The 18,177-nt window shown below is 35.4% G+C and overlaps 1 protein-coding gene across 5 annotated transcripts in view; it reads left to right on the top strand.

Annotated features, from left to right (window-relative positions):
- TLL1 (tolloid like 1) overlaps positions 1 to 18,177 on the top strand; it is a 216,871-nt gene that overhangs the window by 19,295 nt on the left and 179,399 nt on the right. Inside the window, exon 2 of one of the 5 annotated variants that reach the window (XM_073892464.1) lies at positions 14,176 to 14,281. The exons of the other annotated variants lie outside the window; for them this stretch is intronic. Coding sequence (XP_073748565.1) covers positions 14,260 to 14,281 — 22 coding nt within the window. The 5' untranslated portion in view covers positions 14,176 to 14,259. The remainder of the gene's footprint in view (positions 1 to 14,175; positions 14,282 to 18,177) is intronic. 5 annotated transcript variants of the gene reach the window in all.

Raw genomic sequence — 18,177 nt, forward strand, 5'->3', positions numbered from 1 at the left:
TGGATAAAAACCAGTAAGAACTTCAGAGTTTTTTTAAAGAGTGCTAGATGTATTTATATATATGCCCCTCTTTTATATCTGAATATTTGGGGGCAATAATGATAGTTCTCTGATGTAAAGTATGTAAAATATAGATGCATGTGGACAAAGTGTAGATTAGAAAATGTAAAAATGAAGTGTTAGGATGGCAGGTTATGAATCATTTTGTGTTTTTATTTCCCCAAACTTTATGTAACATTGTACTGTCTTTATAATAAAAAGTAACTCAAAACCCAACAGGGCTCGCAAACAACCACAAAAATATGATTTACAATGAGGAGAAAAATCAATAAAATAAAGCATCTCAGAAATGATACAGATGATAGGACTAATAGGCAAAGACATTAAAATAATTACAATGGTATTTTATATGTTTAAGAAACTAGAAGAAATTTTTAACATGTTATGTGGAGATATGAAGTATATAAAAAAGACTCAGATCTAATTTGTAGAGAAGAAATATCCAGTGACTGAGATTAAAAATACACTAGATGGTATTACCAACAGATTACATATTGCAGAAGAAAGGATTAGTAAACTTGAACACTATACAAGAAGCTATGCAAAATGGAACACAAAGAGAAAAAAAAGACTTTGAAGTTATGAGTAGAGCATCAGTGAGCACAAGGTCAAGTGACTTAATATGCAAGTAATTGGAATTTTTAAAAAATATTTATTTATTTTAGAGAGACAGAGCAGAGGGAGGGAAAGTCCCAAGTTGACTCTGTGCTAACCACAGAGCCCGATGTGGGGCTTGATCCCATGACCCTGAGATCATGACCTGACCCGAAAGCAAGTCAGTCACTTAACTGAGTCACCCCGGTGCTCCACACGTAATTGGAATTCTTGAAGGAAAAGATAAATGTGATGGTGGAACACAGCCTAGAAAACTATTTGAATAATAAATGACTGAAAATCTCTAACTTTGATGAAAACAATCAATCCGTAGATGGAATAATCTCCATAAACCCTAAGTATAAGAAACATGAAGAAACTGCACGATGTCACGGCATAATTTTATTTTTTAAATCCAGTGATAAAGAAAATATTAAAGAAACCAGAGAAAAGAGCACATTACAGAGGGACGTGAAAAGGAATTGTATATGGAGGAGCAAATATGAGAATGACAGCTGGTTTCTTATTGTAAGCAAGGCAAACTAGTGGACAGTGGAACAACATCTTCAAAGTATTGAAAGAAAATGTCAGTTTAGAATCCTTTACCCAGTGAAGATACTTTTCAGAAATGAAGGTAAAATACTATTTCAGACATACAAAAGCTGAACGAATTTGTAACTATCCAACTTACCCTACAAGAAATGTCAAAAGAAGCCCTTCAAGTGGAGGGCAAATGGCAACAGATGACAATCTGAATCTACTCAAAGGAATGAAGAACGTGGGGAATGATAACTACATCAGTAAAGAGAAACTTTTCTTTCATTGTTTAAATCTCTTATGTTGTTTAAAACTTTCCTTCTGCCCTGTCTTAATGTGTCTCATTTCACAAAGGATTTGGTGTTCTACATTCTCCCTACTTATTGTGACTTTCCATATGGCCATTTAGTTCTTATCTCCTGAGCCATATTTACCTTGTTATCTTCCTCTCCCTACTATTTTCCTGGTTGCTGGCCTACCCTGCTTACACTCTTTCCCTCCCTGAACTTACACACACACACACACACAGATGCACTCATGCACACATGTGCACACACATACCTACTTTTGTAGAGGTGCAATTTGGTTAAAATAGCATCAGATACAACTTTGAAGAGGTCCTAGAATAGAGTAGTGAATACTGGAAATGTTTAGGGTTAAGGGCAAAAATGAAAAGAGTGTCTGAATATGTTAAAACCAATGTTATGATTTCTAATCTGTTTTCTAAAAGCATAATCAGTTGCATATCTGACTCAGTCTCTAGTTGCTCACCAATGAGAGACCCCACAAATGTCCGTGGGGCAGATACTCATTATATTCTAGAAATGACTGCTTGTCTTTTTAGAGTAATAATGCCTCAGTTCATTTCAAGATAGGAGCAATTTTCTATACTTTATGGTTCAGGAGTCAGCAACTGCTGACTTATTTTTATAATAAAAGTTTTATTAAAAAAAAGCTTTATTGAAACACAGCCATGTCCCTTCTTTTCTATATTGTCTATGGCTGCTTTCATCCTACAATAGCAGAGTTGAATAGTTGCAACCACTAGAGTTAGTATGGACCTCTTGCAAGAGTAAATTGTTTACTTTTTGGCTCTTTAAGAAAATGTTCACTGGCCCCTATAGTTACTTAAAATTAATAATAGCAAATAGAGCACTTACTGTGTACTAGGGTTTTTTGCTTTTTTGTTTTTGTTTTTTTTTTTAGAGAGAGAGAAAGTGCGAGTGTGTATGCGTGGAGTGGGGAGGGGCAGAAGGAGAGGGAGAGAGAGAATCTTAAGCAGTCTCCACACCCAGTGCAGAGTCCCATGCAGGTTCCATCTCACAACCCTGAGATCATGACTGGAGCTGAAATCAAGAGTCAGATGCTTAACTGACTGAGTCACCCAGGCGCCCCTATGTTCTAAGTTTTAAAAAATATATTAAGTACAAATATTAATTTTAAAACTCATAAAACCCATATGGAGTAGATACTGTTACAATACTTATTTAACTGAGGAAACTGAGGCACAGAGCTTTTGTCCTAAGTCACAAATTTAATAAGTGGTAGGGCCAGGATTCAAACAAAGGTGGCTTGTTTCCAGAGTCTGGGCTTTTAACAGCTGTCTCATACTGCTGCTGCAGTTGAAGAAATAAAGGAAATACAGAATTAAGAAAAAAAAATCCAGCACATGGAATACATGGTTAATTTATGGTGGACAGCCAACCAACTTATGTGAAAAGCAGAGAATTATTTAAATTACAAGAAAGAAGATAAGATATATTTAATTAGTTTTAGATTAATTATTGCAGTTTCTTCAGACTTATCCACAAAAGAATAATTATATGACTAGCCAAGTTTTTGGTTTTTTTTTATTTAGTTTTATTTACCCTTAGTGAATTACTTCTTTGAATTAGACCTGTATGTCAGGGTAGTAATTCTATAGGATAGTAGATTCAGGCTCCTTTTGTCAGCTTCTCCATTTCTCTGTTTTACTTTTTCTTTTCTGTTTGGTTCAATGTTATATCCATGGAGCTGTTCCACTGAGAAATCAAAATCATTTCCAAAATTTTAGTTCCATAACTTTGAGTTTTACTTAAACCTGTTTTATATTTTCTACATCATTGTAGTAGAGTAATTGGTAAGCATTTATTTTGCTAATTGTTTGTAACTAAAATGTGAAATAAAACAGGCTCAAGAGATTCTGACAGCTTGCTTATTTTTCTTGAAATTATTTGGGTTTGGATTTTTGACACAGTGGTCTAAAAAAGTTTAAAAATTATAAACATGCAATTTTCTCCTTATGGAGACTATAGTTGTGACTAGAGCTCAGCATGAACTGATATTTAAGAGTATGTCATGGTTATGCTTTTAGTAAAAGACCATCATGCCATAGCTGTATTTATTTTTGGACTAAAGCCGTAATGTCCTTTCTCTTTTAGGGCCATACTAGATATTTCTTTCAAGGTAGAAAGCATGAGTTTTGTTCATCATGAGGCATTAAAGTAATACCTCTTCATTGTACCCAAATAGCCACATCAGCTATAAAAAATGTGTACATTTTCTTTACTAGGCACCTGTGGAATATGTGAGAAATTAGAGTATCTCAAAGAGAGTGTCTTGTCCTAAAAAGAGATTATAATCTGGTCAAGAGTGCAGATTATAGAAGAGAATAAATATACAGATGATGGTAATAAAAAAATGCAGAGTAAGGTCAGTTTCACTTAAGACACTTTATACACTTATGATAAGTTAAACAGCATTGCATTATTGAATTACCTGTTTAGGACAATGCTATAAATTGATATAAAATATAGTAAACATTTGCAACAAACATTTGCTATAGGACTTAAAAAGGAAAAGACATTCTTTTACTAGTTCACCTTGGAATGTTTTACAAAAAGATGTGGACTGGGTTTTGAGTAGATAGGAAGGATTAGATTATAATAAATACTAAATATTTCTATAGCACTTGTTTTTTTCAAACACTTTCAAAAATCTAATCTGATTTTACAATAACCTAATAGAACAAGTAACATTGTTATTTTCATTTGAAAAATAATTTGAGATGAGAGGTTAAATGTCTTGGGCGTATACAAATGATAAGTGGTGGCATTGTTCTTCAGGGTCTTCCAACTCTGAATCTTCTAAGTTTTATATTGTACCACCCTTTCTTTCTCTTTCTTTCTTTCTTTCTTTCTTTCTTTCTTTCTTTCTTTTTCTTTCTTTCTTTTTCTTTCTTTCTTTCTTTTTCTTTCTTTCTTTTTCTTTCTTTCTTCTTTCTTTCTTTTCTTCCTTTCTTTCTTCTTTGACAGAGAGAGACACAGTGAGAGAGGGAACACAAGCAGGGGGAGTGGGAGAGGGAGAAACAGGCTCCCCATTCAGAGCCCGATGCGGGGCTCCATCCCAGGACCCTGGGATCATGACCTGAGCTGAAGGCAGATGCTTAATGACTGAGCCACGCAGGCGCCCCTGTACCACCCTTTAAAGAAGAGAATGGAAAGCATTAAGCTAGACTCATTCTACCTGGAACTCAGGAAAAGGAGGTTGGAAATTAGGCTGAGATTTAGGGAGCGTTTAGACTCTGAAGCTCCTTAAATGCCTGAGAAAAGATTTGAGGTGGGAGTGAGGCAAGAGGAGATGAGTAGACCATTGCAATAATCCAGGCAAAACAAGACTGTGGCACAGACCAGGGTATGGGTAATGAGGTTGGAGGGAAGTGTTTAGATTCTGGATACATTCTGAAGACAGAGCCAACTGGATATGTTGATGAACACAATGGGGTGTCTTGAGAGAGAGAGTCAAGATGGATCCAAAATTTAAAACTTGAGCAACTGGAGGAATAAAATTATGGGGAACACAGAGAGATGAGCAGGTCAGAGTTGAGTTTTAGATGTGTGGATTTGAGACGTCAATGGGACGACCAAGTGGTGATATCAAATAGGCAGCTGGACACATGAGTTTAGAGTTCAGAGTAGAGTCTGGGCTAGAGATATGAAGTTAGAAGTCATCAGAATGTAGGTGGTTTTTATAGAGGTGAGATTGGGTGGTGAATCATTAGAAGACTGATTGCAGATAAAGAAGAGATGAAGTCTGATAACATGGTTCTGGCGCACTCCAGCATTCTGAAATCTTGAAGATGAGGAAGAACAAACAAGGCGCTTGAAACTGATGCAGTTGCTTTAGAATAAGCTGAAATGAGGCTGCCAAGTATGGGAAAGCTGTGAAGGCATGTTGAAACGCAACTTGAAAGCAAGTTGGAGAGATTTTTTTTTTCTAGACCATGCTATGGACATAATAGTATGTTAGGCATGGAGTAGTTCAAGAAAGTCCATCATAAAACACTGTAGTGATTAAATATTTTTATTTATTGGGTGAAACAATGTTTATGGCTATCACAATAACAGAGTGAGAAGTAAGTAATAGGGAGTCAGTATCCTCATTTTTGAAATGAGGAAACCGGGACCAGAGAAGGTGAGTGGTTTTACAATTTATAGTAGCCTTTTTTGTTGTGTTGTTGTTACTAATGTCAAGTGAATTTTCAATACCTCCTATAGTCCCTGATGTCAAAGATCTTGCTAAATTTCTAGAAGTGTATTTATAAGGAGAAACCAATTAAAGATCAGAATAAAGTAAAGAAAAGTAATTGATGTTAAGGAAAATAACAGAAGAACGTTTGAACACAGTGAAACAGTCTACCAGGACATGAGGAATCTCGGTGTGCTGAAGAAATGACTGGACTGAGAATCAGGAAATTTGGGTACCAGTCCTGGCTGCTTAACTTTCTGAAAGCCTTGAAACCAGTTTCTCAAGCTCGGTGTGTTGTTGAGAGCACAGCTTTCATGTAGAAAAGGATTTGTAAACACATTAAAGAGGTCTGGGGGACACAGATATCAAGGAATTAACTTCTGGGGGGCAGGTTGGACTTAGAGGGGCAACTAAAGAAGACTTTTACTTTCCCCTTCAGTATTGTCTGGTTTGTTTATAATGAACATGTGTTAGTTTCTTTAGTTTCATGAAAAAGATAAAAATGAGGAAAACTATAAGAAAAAGTTCAATTAAACCATTTCTAGATATCAGCCGAAAGATGTAGTTCATATCCATTTAATCTCCAAGACAACAGTTCTACTGTAAAATTAGGGAGTTTGACTAGAGTCCCTAAAACCAGTTCCAACTGTAGCATTCTGCGATCCCATGGAAGGCCACGCATGTCAAGATGTGGGGCCCTTTCCTCACTACTTTATAAAAGGGAACCTTTGGACTAATGTGTTCAAGAAAATCAGGTAACTGAAGTACCTGGTACATTGTAATGCTGAACTTATAATGTGTATCTAAGTAATTTAGTAAAATAATACACTATTTCACATAACCATAATAATCACTTGAAACAGTTACTGTTGTTATCACCCATCCATCATCCAGTTTTACATATGAGGACATTGGGGCTTATTAAGATTAACTGACATGCCTGTGATCACACGGCTACTAAGTGATGAAACCCAAACCGGAGTTCTGAGCCTGAAATCTCAAACACTCAGTCTTTTTGGGGGGTACACCTTCCTTGATGTGGGGAAACATTGCTTTATTTCAGCTTACAAAGTGGGAAAACCAGGGTTTGCTTGATTTTTGTCAAGTGCCTCATTTCTAAATTCCCACCCTCTTATTTCTTCTCAAGTTAACTTTCCAAGTTAACTAAATTAAGGGCTCACTTTTCCTTCCTGTGCCTCACATGTTCTAAAGCTCTTTAGTCCTAAAATGCATTGCCCAGATTTTAATATTTCTGAAACACAAATCTTATAATTTGTGGGTCTGCTGAATGTTGAATGTTGAATTTTCTACAGAAAAATTAGAATCGAAGGTGTTCTTAACAATATTATTTCTGAATCCTGACAATAAGGCATTAGACTTTCTGTTGACAGCACCGTTGCCTTTAACAGTTTAGCGGCCCATACATCCAGTTTCCTTGAGTGTCTTCCTGGTCATAACACACTGTCTTATTGAGATCTCCAGTTTGAGTCTCTGACATCCGTTTCTCAATTGTCAGACATGGACCCCCCCGCCCCCCTCTCCCTGGTACAACCTCCTCCTTTGCTGCCTTCTTATTCTCATTCCAGAATTTGATTTGGTTTGTCCACTGTTCTGGTTTCCTACTCAGTTTCTGTGACCCACGTGAACAGCTCCCAAACTTGTCAAAGTATCAGAATCACCTGAAGACATTTTTTTTTTAAATGACAGATTGTGAAGTACAGATCAGAAGTGCAGAATCAGTTGCTTGAATTGGAACCCGGAAATCTATGCTGAAACACGTTGCTTTCATGCACTGCCAGACCAAGAATTTCTGCCCATGTGATACCTTTCCTGGAAGCAGGTGTCTATGTAGATTTTCTCAATGGTCTGGGTTCTTCATCTGCCATGGGAAGTTAGAGAATGGGATATCATTCTGTCATGGCATCTTGATTAGAAACTTTATTATTGAGAATTATTAGAGAAGACATTCTAATCTCCAGGAACACATGTCTGTTTACACTTAGAGTTGTGTAAGCACTTCATAGTAAATTAGATTTAGAATTATAATCCCCATAGAGGGCTCATTTCACCATATGATGAAAAGGAAAATTGGGGGGTTGAGTTCTTTTATCTTTTTCCCTCTTTAAACAGATATAAACCATTTTATGCATTGGGGTTGACAAGCAAATCTTTTTAGAAAATCATCCTTGTACCACATTAACTGTGAAGTAGTTACATATTTATTCCAGTTTTTGAAATAAGACATTTCAGCCAACTTCCCAATATTTTTCTTATTTGAATAATAAGTCCAGATCATTGAATTTTTTTATTCCCTTTAATACATGATGAGTTTCTTATGATTAAAATACTCAATGAAAATATAGTTATTTATGTTAATTTAATGAGCGACTAATAAATATCTACATAATGGTAAGAATGTTATTATGTGCTAGAGACAAACAAAACAGTTTATGTCCTCATGTTGCTGACCATTGTCTATTTTTTTGTGTAAAGAGAGCCTTTTCAGAGCTGAGTGTTCTTGTTCTGCACCTCATGTTATTTTCCTAAGAACAACACATGCAGATTACTTTTTGAACTATGGCTTAATTACAGAGAACTGCCTAAAGCAAATAAAATGATATATAATTTATTCACCTGAAAAATTCAGGGCAAAGCTGATCCTGCTTAGGTATGAAAGTCTAGTTGAAAATATGTTAATACTGTGTTCCAAAACAGAATCCCATGTTACTGAGACTTCCCTCCTGCCTCTTACCCTTAATTTGCAGTTGGGCAAAATAACAGCTGTCCCATAGTAGCCATTTAAACTGAGGTACTATGTAAAATACTTATATTTTAGTTTATAATTATTTACAGCATACACTGGGGGAAGTTCCAAAACTATAAGAAGTCAGTGCAGTAAATCTCCATAATCCTCTCATTCTTCACCTTCTTTAGTTGCTTAGAGCACCAATAAGAAATGATGTTTAAACTCTTTTCAGGAATGTTTATTTTTCTATATTCATTACCTTCATTTGATAGTGTTTTGTATTGAGTTTTTATTTTTTACCATTTGTAAAAGGTAAGGTTTTTTTTTTTCATTCCTACCCCAGAGGACGGCAGGTTTTACTAAAAATGTTATATTTATGCAGATTTGGAGAAGTCTTGAATTTACTCATGTTATTTGTCCTAGATTATCTTTCCTAAATGATTTTTTTTTTGATTCTGTGAAATGCAATTTGTACTGCTATTCAAACTCATCAAGTACTCTGACTTCAGGAAAGCTATCTGGAGGTCTGATGTTCAAGCCAGTTCAGAGTTCCCTGAGAAGGAGAGACTGAGTGATCCCTCAGTTGAGACAGAGGGCTATACCAGGCTAAAAGTCTAAAAGTGTGGACAATGCCAACACCCTTGTGAAGAACTGGGGATGGTCCGAGATTCTTGCAGACTGTTTTGCAGGCTCCTTGCAGGCTAACGGGATAGCCTGCCATAGTTTCACAGATGTTGGCAGAAACTTCTGTTTTAGAGACAAAGACATTTAATGCATCTGGCACATCAAACACTATGAACTTCGGGTTTGCATTCTTCTTGTACCCCAGGTTCCTCAGGAGTGCCATGGACTGAGCCAGGTGGATGGCGTTAATGCAGAGGATTCACATCACAACCACAGGCCTGAGTTTTGAGAACTCTTTTATAACAGACTGCAAGCAAACCTGCCCAAACTTTGCCCTGGAGAGAGATGTTATACAGCTCAGCAAACATATCTGCCCTCTGCCCTGTCTGCATAGGCTGTCCTCTATACAAAATCCTTGAAAAGACAGTCTAGAACAAAGGACATCAATACTGCTCACAAAATGTGCTCACAAGAGCCCCTTGGAGAACTGTCTCCCAAGAATCCTGAGCAATGAATATGCTTATAGTTTAAATGATTCTTACCAGAGGTTTTTTGCCCTACCTACTAATTCTGCTTTACTTGAATTTACCTTGGACTATATATTTTTATATCATCTTTATGATAGGCAATATTGATGATTAACAGTCCAGCTAAAATATAAATAACTAGAAGTACAGAGGAGAGATGAAACAGCTCCTCACAGAGCAGGCAGGCCCTCTTTCATTCAAATGTACTGTATGGCAGGCAATATCGGCCTTTTATGATGTTCTAGGAAACATGTCAAATAATAATAGCCCAAGCTGGAATTTCCATTTAAAGAAGATGGTCTGTGGAAAAAAAAACAAAACAAAACAAAAAAAAGAGAAATAAGGATCAACTATTCAGACAGGACTAATAACTATTGAGAACAGATTAAGTCTCTTTCTACAGTTAAATCTTGTGGTTAGGATTTAATGTTTAAGATGATTGAGTGATCTGATGAACTACAGGTTTGGATCTTTCTTTCCCAGATACTTAATTGCCTGCAGGAAGATGGCTCTTTTGAAGTGAATTTTGTGTTAACTCCTCGTATGATTGAGGTTCTTAATGCTGAAGATTATTTAGTCATACCTCCTTCAATATCACCAGCTAGAAAACTGAGGCCCAGGAAGTCTGGGAAAGTTGCCTGAAGTTACACAAGAGGGAGGAGCAGAACTAACATCTCATGTCTCCCTGTAGGGCATTTGTTTACTCAAAAGATTTACATTATGTTAAAGTCAAAATATGAGAGGGGAGAGAGAGAGAAAGAAGCAGAAAGAGAGAGAGAGAGAGAGACACTGATCTTAGCAGGAATTATAATCCTTATGTAGAGAAAACTCCACTTGTCACTGTAAATATCAACCCAAATTAGTATTGTATTTGGGAACTGGCCAGAATGTTTGAAGGTGCATTTCAGTTTATGACTAGAGCTTGGCTCTAATGTGGAAAAATATTAACTGCCATTCAAAATCACTTTAAAAAGATGAATATCTGAGATGCAAATACAGGATCGCCCTAAGCACAATAAACAAACAATTAAACCAATTATAATTTACTAGTGAAACTTCCAAGTGTTGAGAAACTGACCTTCTTTCATGTATGGTGAAAAGCAGAGAATGTCAGAGTGGTTTAACTGTTTTCATCTGTACTAAGAGGCTTTGCCTTACTGAACTGGAAAGGGTCTCAGAGAGCATCTGCTGGGATGATTTTCTACCTTTTGAGGGGCCCAAGCATCTTGGAACTCTGAGGCAGGGCAGAGGGACCACTGAGGATGAAGATCTTTACTTTTATTTCTAATATAACCTCTCTACTTTTGCCATATCTTGGCTTCTGTTACTTAGAAAACAAACTCTAAAACCAATGTAATATTTTATATCTTGAAAGGAGTTTGGTTATATGCATTTATTAAAACTAAGTGAATATGCACTCTTATGTTTTATTATATTTGTGTTTTATGGAAAAAACTAAACAACCACTGAACTCAATTATAGCACGTTAAAGTATTTAGGGAGTGATGTACTAATATCAGTGATTTACTTGGAAGTACACCAGAAATGAGGTAGATTGATAGTTGGATACACAATGAAGCAAGGATAGTAACATGTTAATAGTAAAATGTAGATGGAGGGTTTATGGGGCTTATTATATGATTCTTTCAACTTTGCTGCGTGTTTGAAATTTTCCTTAATAAATTATTTGTGGGAAAACTCACCAATATAGTTCAACTCTCTCATTTTTGTAAGTGAAGAAAGTAAGGTTCAAGGAGAATAAGGTTAGTCATTGGCAAAACAGGAACAAGAACCAAAAAATCTTCAAAGAACAGGTTCTGCTGCTTGTCTTTACATTCAATTTGAACATTTGCCCCAAGATTTCTTCACATAAATGTCAGAAAAGTCATGAGTATTATCAAAGATGAAAAAAGGCCTTCTACAGGATGATTGAAACTCCTACTTTTAGAAGGATTGATTCTTCTTCGTCTTCATCTTCTTTTCCTTCATGTATTTTTCATGAAGGCAATTTTTGGGCTTACTCTAGTGTTCAATACACTAGAATTGATTGTGGGCTTATATATTCTATGGTATTTCTGGGCCAACTCTCCATTTTGTTTTTCATTCATATATAAATAAACACATATGGTATTTCTCGATCAGTGTATTCCTTTGAAAGTATGGAAACATTAGTTAACATTTTTAGTAAAGGTCCATGAACTTTACATAGATTCTTCTAAAGCCTTTCCTGGGGGAAAAAAGTTGGCTTTGCTTCTGGTATTTGGTATAAGTGAAAATGAAGGACTACCTAAAAATGACTTCTCCTTTATTCTAATACTCTGCTAGAACACTTAGAGGGTAAGAATCTCTGGAGTCAAGATTGGCTTAGGTTTAAATTCTAGTTGTGATATTTCTAAGTGTGAGAACCTGGAAAAGTTACTCAACTTCTCTGATCTTTATTCCTTGAAATAAAATGGGGATAATGATGGTACCCTACAGATTGTGGTATTTAGTAACATTCGCTATGACAACTTTTATTAGTGGTAACCTCAGAATATGCTAGTGAATGACTGATGTATTTACAACATTTCATATTTACATTTTGTTTCATTCATTTTACTTTTTATTTATAGCTTATACTTACTTTCACAAGGGATTGTGCTTCTGAGTATTTATAGGATTTGCATCTTCACTTCATGTCAATAAAGATACACACTGTAATCCTTACAGTTGCTTGTACAAAAGCATGAGTCATCTATAAAGCACATTTTAGTTAAGATTAGGTTTATTTCATAACTGTGTTGTCCTTTAAAAATTTTTTCTCTCTCTCAGGTTTTAGTGTTGATTACTGCTTTTCAGTTTCCTCTTAGATTTCCAAAATGTTAGACTTGTAGGCTAGTACAACTCAAGAAAGGTAGGATTCTTAAAAAGTGAGACATTAAAATTTTAGTCATCTAAAATATTTAAAAAATTAACTTAAAAAATTGCAGTGTAAAAATGCTAATTTTTCATAGTAAGTGGATAAAAATATTGGGTTAATTGTAGGTGCAATATCAGACTAATGAAAATATTAGCTAGAAAGTTGTTGGATACGTATATTTTATCCATCCCCCCCACACATGCATATGTCTGTGCATGGTGTGTGTGTAAATAATGTATATATAAATACATTATATATACACATGATATAATATATATAGTACATGTATATTAATACATAATAAATATATACATACACATGTAATAGTATATCATTTGAAGGAGAAAAAAATCAAGGTTATATTTACTATTGTTCAGTAGTTGTGTAATGTTTTCTTTGTCTATCATTTGGAATTCCTCTTTTTTAAATAATGTGATATTTCATAGTTTCTATGAGTGACAAAATGAGCTCTGGTACAGAATCATAAAATTTGGTGGGTTGGGAGCTTTGAGATCATCTGGAATTCTAGATTTGTCATTTTTAATTTTTATTTCAGGAAGTTTTTAAAGAATACTTATGTTTCATTATACTCCAATTACATTAAATTAGAGTCTCTGTGAATGGGGACTGTATAGCCCTACTTTTCAAAACCTCCCCTTGTGATGAATGTTAGAGTCATCCATCTGGGTGTGTGTGTGGATTTATGTGTGTGTGTGTGTGTGTGTGTGTGTGTGTGTGTGTGTGTGTGTGTTGTTTTTGCCAACATTTAGAAAGGAAACAGAATGGCTCTAGATCTTGGTGAAGTCACGGAGCTATTTACCTTCAGAACTGGAACAGAATCTTGGTTTCCTCTTAAACCAGTGGTTTTTCCAGTCTCCTACACAGCTTTCTTTTAGCTACTCCAGATTGTGTTATTTTTAGAGTTTGTGTGGTCCCCAAAACCCTTGGAATAGATGTCTCATGTGTAGTCAGGTCTTGTTTTGGTGGGTGAGCCTTAGGGATATCATACATTCGTGTTTCCTAAAACACTGGGGAGTGAGTGAAAATGTTGGAATAGCTTCTATATCCCTGAAGTGGACTGGGCAGGCTGCTCCATAGAGTTCTCCTTGGCCAGGATAAAGTACAGTGCTATTTCTAGTTGGTCACTCTGATTTTAATATGCAGTATATATTAATTAAATTATATTGTACTTTATTCAGTAATAATGGAATATATGTTTATTAGATTAGTTATGGGATATATATTAAATTACTTTAAAGATGGTAGAATAAACAAAACAGACATATTCTGTAATGAAAGTTCATTTAAAATAATTTTACCTATTCTATGATATTCTTATGATTTTGCTATTTATAAACAACAATATAATTCATAAGTACTCTATCACTAATTGACTTTCTGTGTGTTCCAGAATTTTTTAAAATATAGAGGTATAATATCATTCCATTAAAGTTAATTTCCCATAAATGGCAATACAGAAAAATGTGTTGATAACCCTTTTATGATATATTCTCTGGATAAATACAGTTCATTCTAGGTTTTCATCACCATTTCTTGCTGTGGTGGGATAATGTTATAGTCTCAAATGGCATGTGGCCAAACATGGATGCAGTGTTAGTGCCTCTTGAAGGCCTTGTTTAAAACACTCACTCTGGGATACTACTGTGCTTCTTTACTTCCAGACTGACCACTGCTCTAAGCAGTGTTGGGGCAATGCCTGGGCTGCCCGAGCCCTTGAAGTTCAAGAAGAAGCACCTGGACTTCTCATGATGGGAGGTCAGAGTCAATGTAAGTGACTTCCTAATTTGGGGGGCTAAATCCCTTCAGTGATTTAGGTCTGTATGAAGTCAGCCATGTAAGTGATTATTTTCAGTGTGTGTTTTATGTCATCATACCCCCAAATATTGCCACTGACTTAAAATAAAACTACAGAAGTGTTTCTCAAATAAATTCTTATGAATCTCTGGTGAAAAGCATAGTTCAAAGATATGATGCATTCAATTTTTGTTGTTTCCTTAGGATTACCCATTGATATGTTCAATTCTTTGAAAATATTACTTTGAGGAAATTAGAGTTTCTTGGAAAATGTGCATCAGTTATAGTTTAGGGAAAACTTAGAGTCTAATTAAAAATTTTCGTGGACTTTAAAGCTGAGCATAAATAGACTCATAAATGTTTAAGTGGGCAAAGCTACAAATACATATCTTTTGAAAATAGTTTTAATTTTGCTATAGTTTGAGCATTGTTGAGCATTTTTGCTCAGTACAGATTTATTTCTTTTCAAAGATGTTACTCCATGAATTCCCAACCATGTAGGAATGCCCAAAGGTAACAACTCAGTAAATTATGGCAGAAAATACTTGCTATCTGTACGAATGGATAATAAAAATAGTAGAAATAATGTTCATTTGTGATAAATTACAGGGATTGGATTTGTCCATTAGGGCAAAATAATGAAGTTATGATGCTTGTGTTAAGATGAAATTTTCATCACGAACAAAGAGGAGAAATTATTATTTACATCAAGTTTTATTTTCATCAAGTCCTGAGTATCTAAATCCCTTTTCAAATAGTTTTTCTAACTGTTGATAAGTTATAAAGTAATGGTATTCGAAGATCATGAGGAGGTAATTTCTCTTGTATGGTTGAACTCTAGAGCTCTTGGCCTAAAATTATAATACTTCATTATATAGAAGGGAAAACAAGGTTTTACAGTAAGTAAAGATTCAAATTAGTTTCTATTTTTCTATACAATGGCTTGCATCTAACTCTGATAAACAACTTTGAATTTATATCATACAAATTAATGTTTTATGTATCTCTACTTCCTTACTTGAATCCATCCTATAACATATTAAAATAGCGAATACTGGAAAGAACATGGTATATAGAACAGAAAGTCCCAGGTATATTTTAGATTCCCAGTCCCCAGTTTACTAGAGTGTCATTTAAGTTCTCCAAGGGCCTACCCTTTTAGGTTGTTGTGAGGACCACATGAGATGATACATGTAAAATTACTTTGTTCACTGTAACAGGCTGTAAAATTTTTTAATCTTTTGGGTGCACGACTTAGAACAAAACACTTCAAATCTGGGTATTTTATTCAGAGACCTTAAGGAAGATTTTCTTCTTTATATAACTTCTATTTAAAAACAAAAGAGCAAGAAACAGAGTAATTAAAATACATAGTAGGCCGAAATATGCGGAATCACAGCATCAAAATGTTTACAAAAAGCACCTTTAGTTAATGGGACATATCCTGGATCAGACTGTCCTCATGGGCCCTCCTGCTCCCTCCTCTGCCCTCTCTCTAACTTCCCCACTCCTCTTTTTCCATTCTGTTCTTCCCTTTCCCCTACTTTGCAAGGATGGTGGGACTTTCCTGCTTGTCTCCTGACCTTATGTTTTGTACCCTGTAGACCCTCTTCCTTATCAATATTATGTCACTTAGACTTCCTGACAGGTTTTTTATAAAGTTTTTGACATCTTTCCCTTGATGCTGAGTAGTAAGACAGGGTGAGGCTCTAAGCTGCTGAACCAGAAAAAGGAGAGCAGTCTTTGGTCCCCAGTGAGTAATAAAACCACAGGTAGCATTGACAGGTGTGTCTCGCCACACTTCAGGTGAGGCTCTTCTGTGATTTGAAACTCTTTAGCTGTATCTGTCACTACCATTCAAAATTTAAATTTTTTTTTTTTAAACCACACCACATGTTTAAAATGAAAACTCAGGGAGGAACAGAAACAGAAAAGTAATGCATTAAAAAGGAAAAGTAAGCAGAGTTTGAGAAGAAGCACATAGAAATCTGAATTGCATAAACAGAACAACAGCCAAAGCTGAATTTTTTGGTTGGAGATGGGAGGAAGGTTCTTGGATGAGAGAGAAAGACAAAGAGAACCCATTTTACTAGGATTGCTGTGGCTTGTCAGGGCTGATTTCAGAATAGCTGACTGGGGCTCTGGGAAACAATACACACCAGTTGACCTGGGCCAAGAGCACTGGGAAGGGACAAAGAGGCCAAAAATGAATGGGTAACAAGAGGTAGGGGAACTTATTTATCTTGGCATTCATAATTTAAACATCTTAAATCAAGAGGAGTATCTGTTTTGAAACTATATAAACTTATTAGAATCAAATACTTGTGATTCTTTGTTACTGGTTGTTTGTTTTTGAAACCTGTAGTTGAAAGAGTGGTTTAGAAAGCTGAATATTTTCATGAATATCATTTACCATTCTGTAATTACCCTAAGGCAGAAAATTGGGATTGCTTTTTCTCTGTTGTTCCCTTCGTTTCTTTATTATAATCATCCTTTGCCTTCCCTGCCTTTCTTCCCATGTCTCTTGCTCTCCTTCCTTATTCTCTATTCTCTGTCCCAAGATTTTAGAATGATTTCTATAGACACACATGCCCTAACTTGACCATGGGACACCTCAGAAGTCTTTTTCTCAAGCATAATAATCATAAGTAATACCAGCTCAAGGGGGATTCACGTGCCACATTGAATTTTTAAATTTTCCCTGTTGCTTAGAGACTGATGCTGATAAGGACATAAAAGTTAAAAAACAGGGCATTACTTCAATAATTTGGGCTATTTGTTAGCATTGATTTAGGATTTTCAGAATTTATATATGTGTAAAAATTAGGAATTTTGGAATGTGATCTTTAGACAGAGCCTACTCCTCTGAGGGTTAGGATCTGGTAGCCAGCACAAGATTCTAGAGGGACAATCTCTGGTCACTTGAGGTTTTTTTCTTTGCCTGGTCTTCCATATTGGAGTGTTTTGCGAGTCACTGTAGCGTAGCTGTCTCAGGTACAGATATCGTTAACTAGCTTGTACTTGTCTTTGGATAAATTACAAGAACGTGCCCCCTCTGAGCAGAAGAATCCTAATAATACACTTTACCTTTCAGGTGTAGCTTGGCACTGAGACTGGGCTGGGTTCAGGCCCCCATTTGCCACCCAAGATCTGTTACACATGTATAAATAGTAGAATCATATGCAGTAGCCCTGGTTCCAAGCCACAGGGCAATGGGGAAAATGGAAAACTTTCCCTAAAACATTACCAGATCCCCAAAATACAGCAAATACTTTTTTTCACTCTTTGTCAATAATCAGAAACTCCTGACTTTTGGAATTAGCAGATTATCAACACTTTATCTATCAGTTCTCAAAGTTTAATAAGTAAAGTATTATTTTAAATATAGTCATGATGTTAATTATTTGAAAAGTGAATTTGAAATGTAAGTACTGTTTCTATGCTATTTAATGAGGCTTTGGGGTAGGAAAGTAATGCAATTTTTTTAAGTGAAACTTAAATTTAAATGAGAGATTAAATTTTGAATATTATCACAGTTCAAAGCGTGGGTGGCAGTAATGATGGTTTTTGCTAGTCTTGGTAGCACCTGGGCCAGATTCTCAGATAATTTGGGAGCCTGTGATTGCAGTAGAAGTAAAATATTGTGTGTGTGTGTGTGTGTGTGTAGATCAATCATTTATATCTACTTTTTTAACATATGAATTCAGGCTTTAAGATTTTAATGAGGAGATAGTGAACAGACTGGGAAAAGTTTCTCGTTAAAAACTTCATACTTAGAACTTTGATAATCCTCTTAAGTGCATTTAAAACATGAGTGACTAGACAAAACCTCACGAGAAATCAAATTTGTATATAATGTGATTGGCAAT

The sequence above is a fragment of the Callorhinus ursinus genome, unplaced genomic scaffold, assembly GCF_003265705.2.
Source record: "Callorhinus ursinus isolate GAN/ISIS: 27379988/994484 unplaced genomic scaffold, GSC_fseal_2.0 scaffold4, whole genome shotgun sequence".
In the NCBI taxonomy this organism is placed as follows: Eukaryota; Metazoa; Chordata; class Mammalia; order Carnivora; family Otariidae; genus Callorhinus; species Callorhinus ursinus.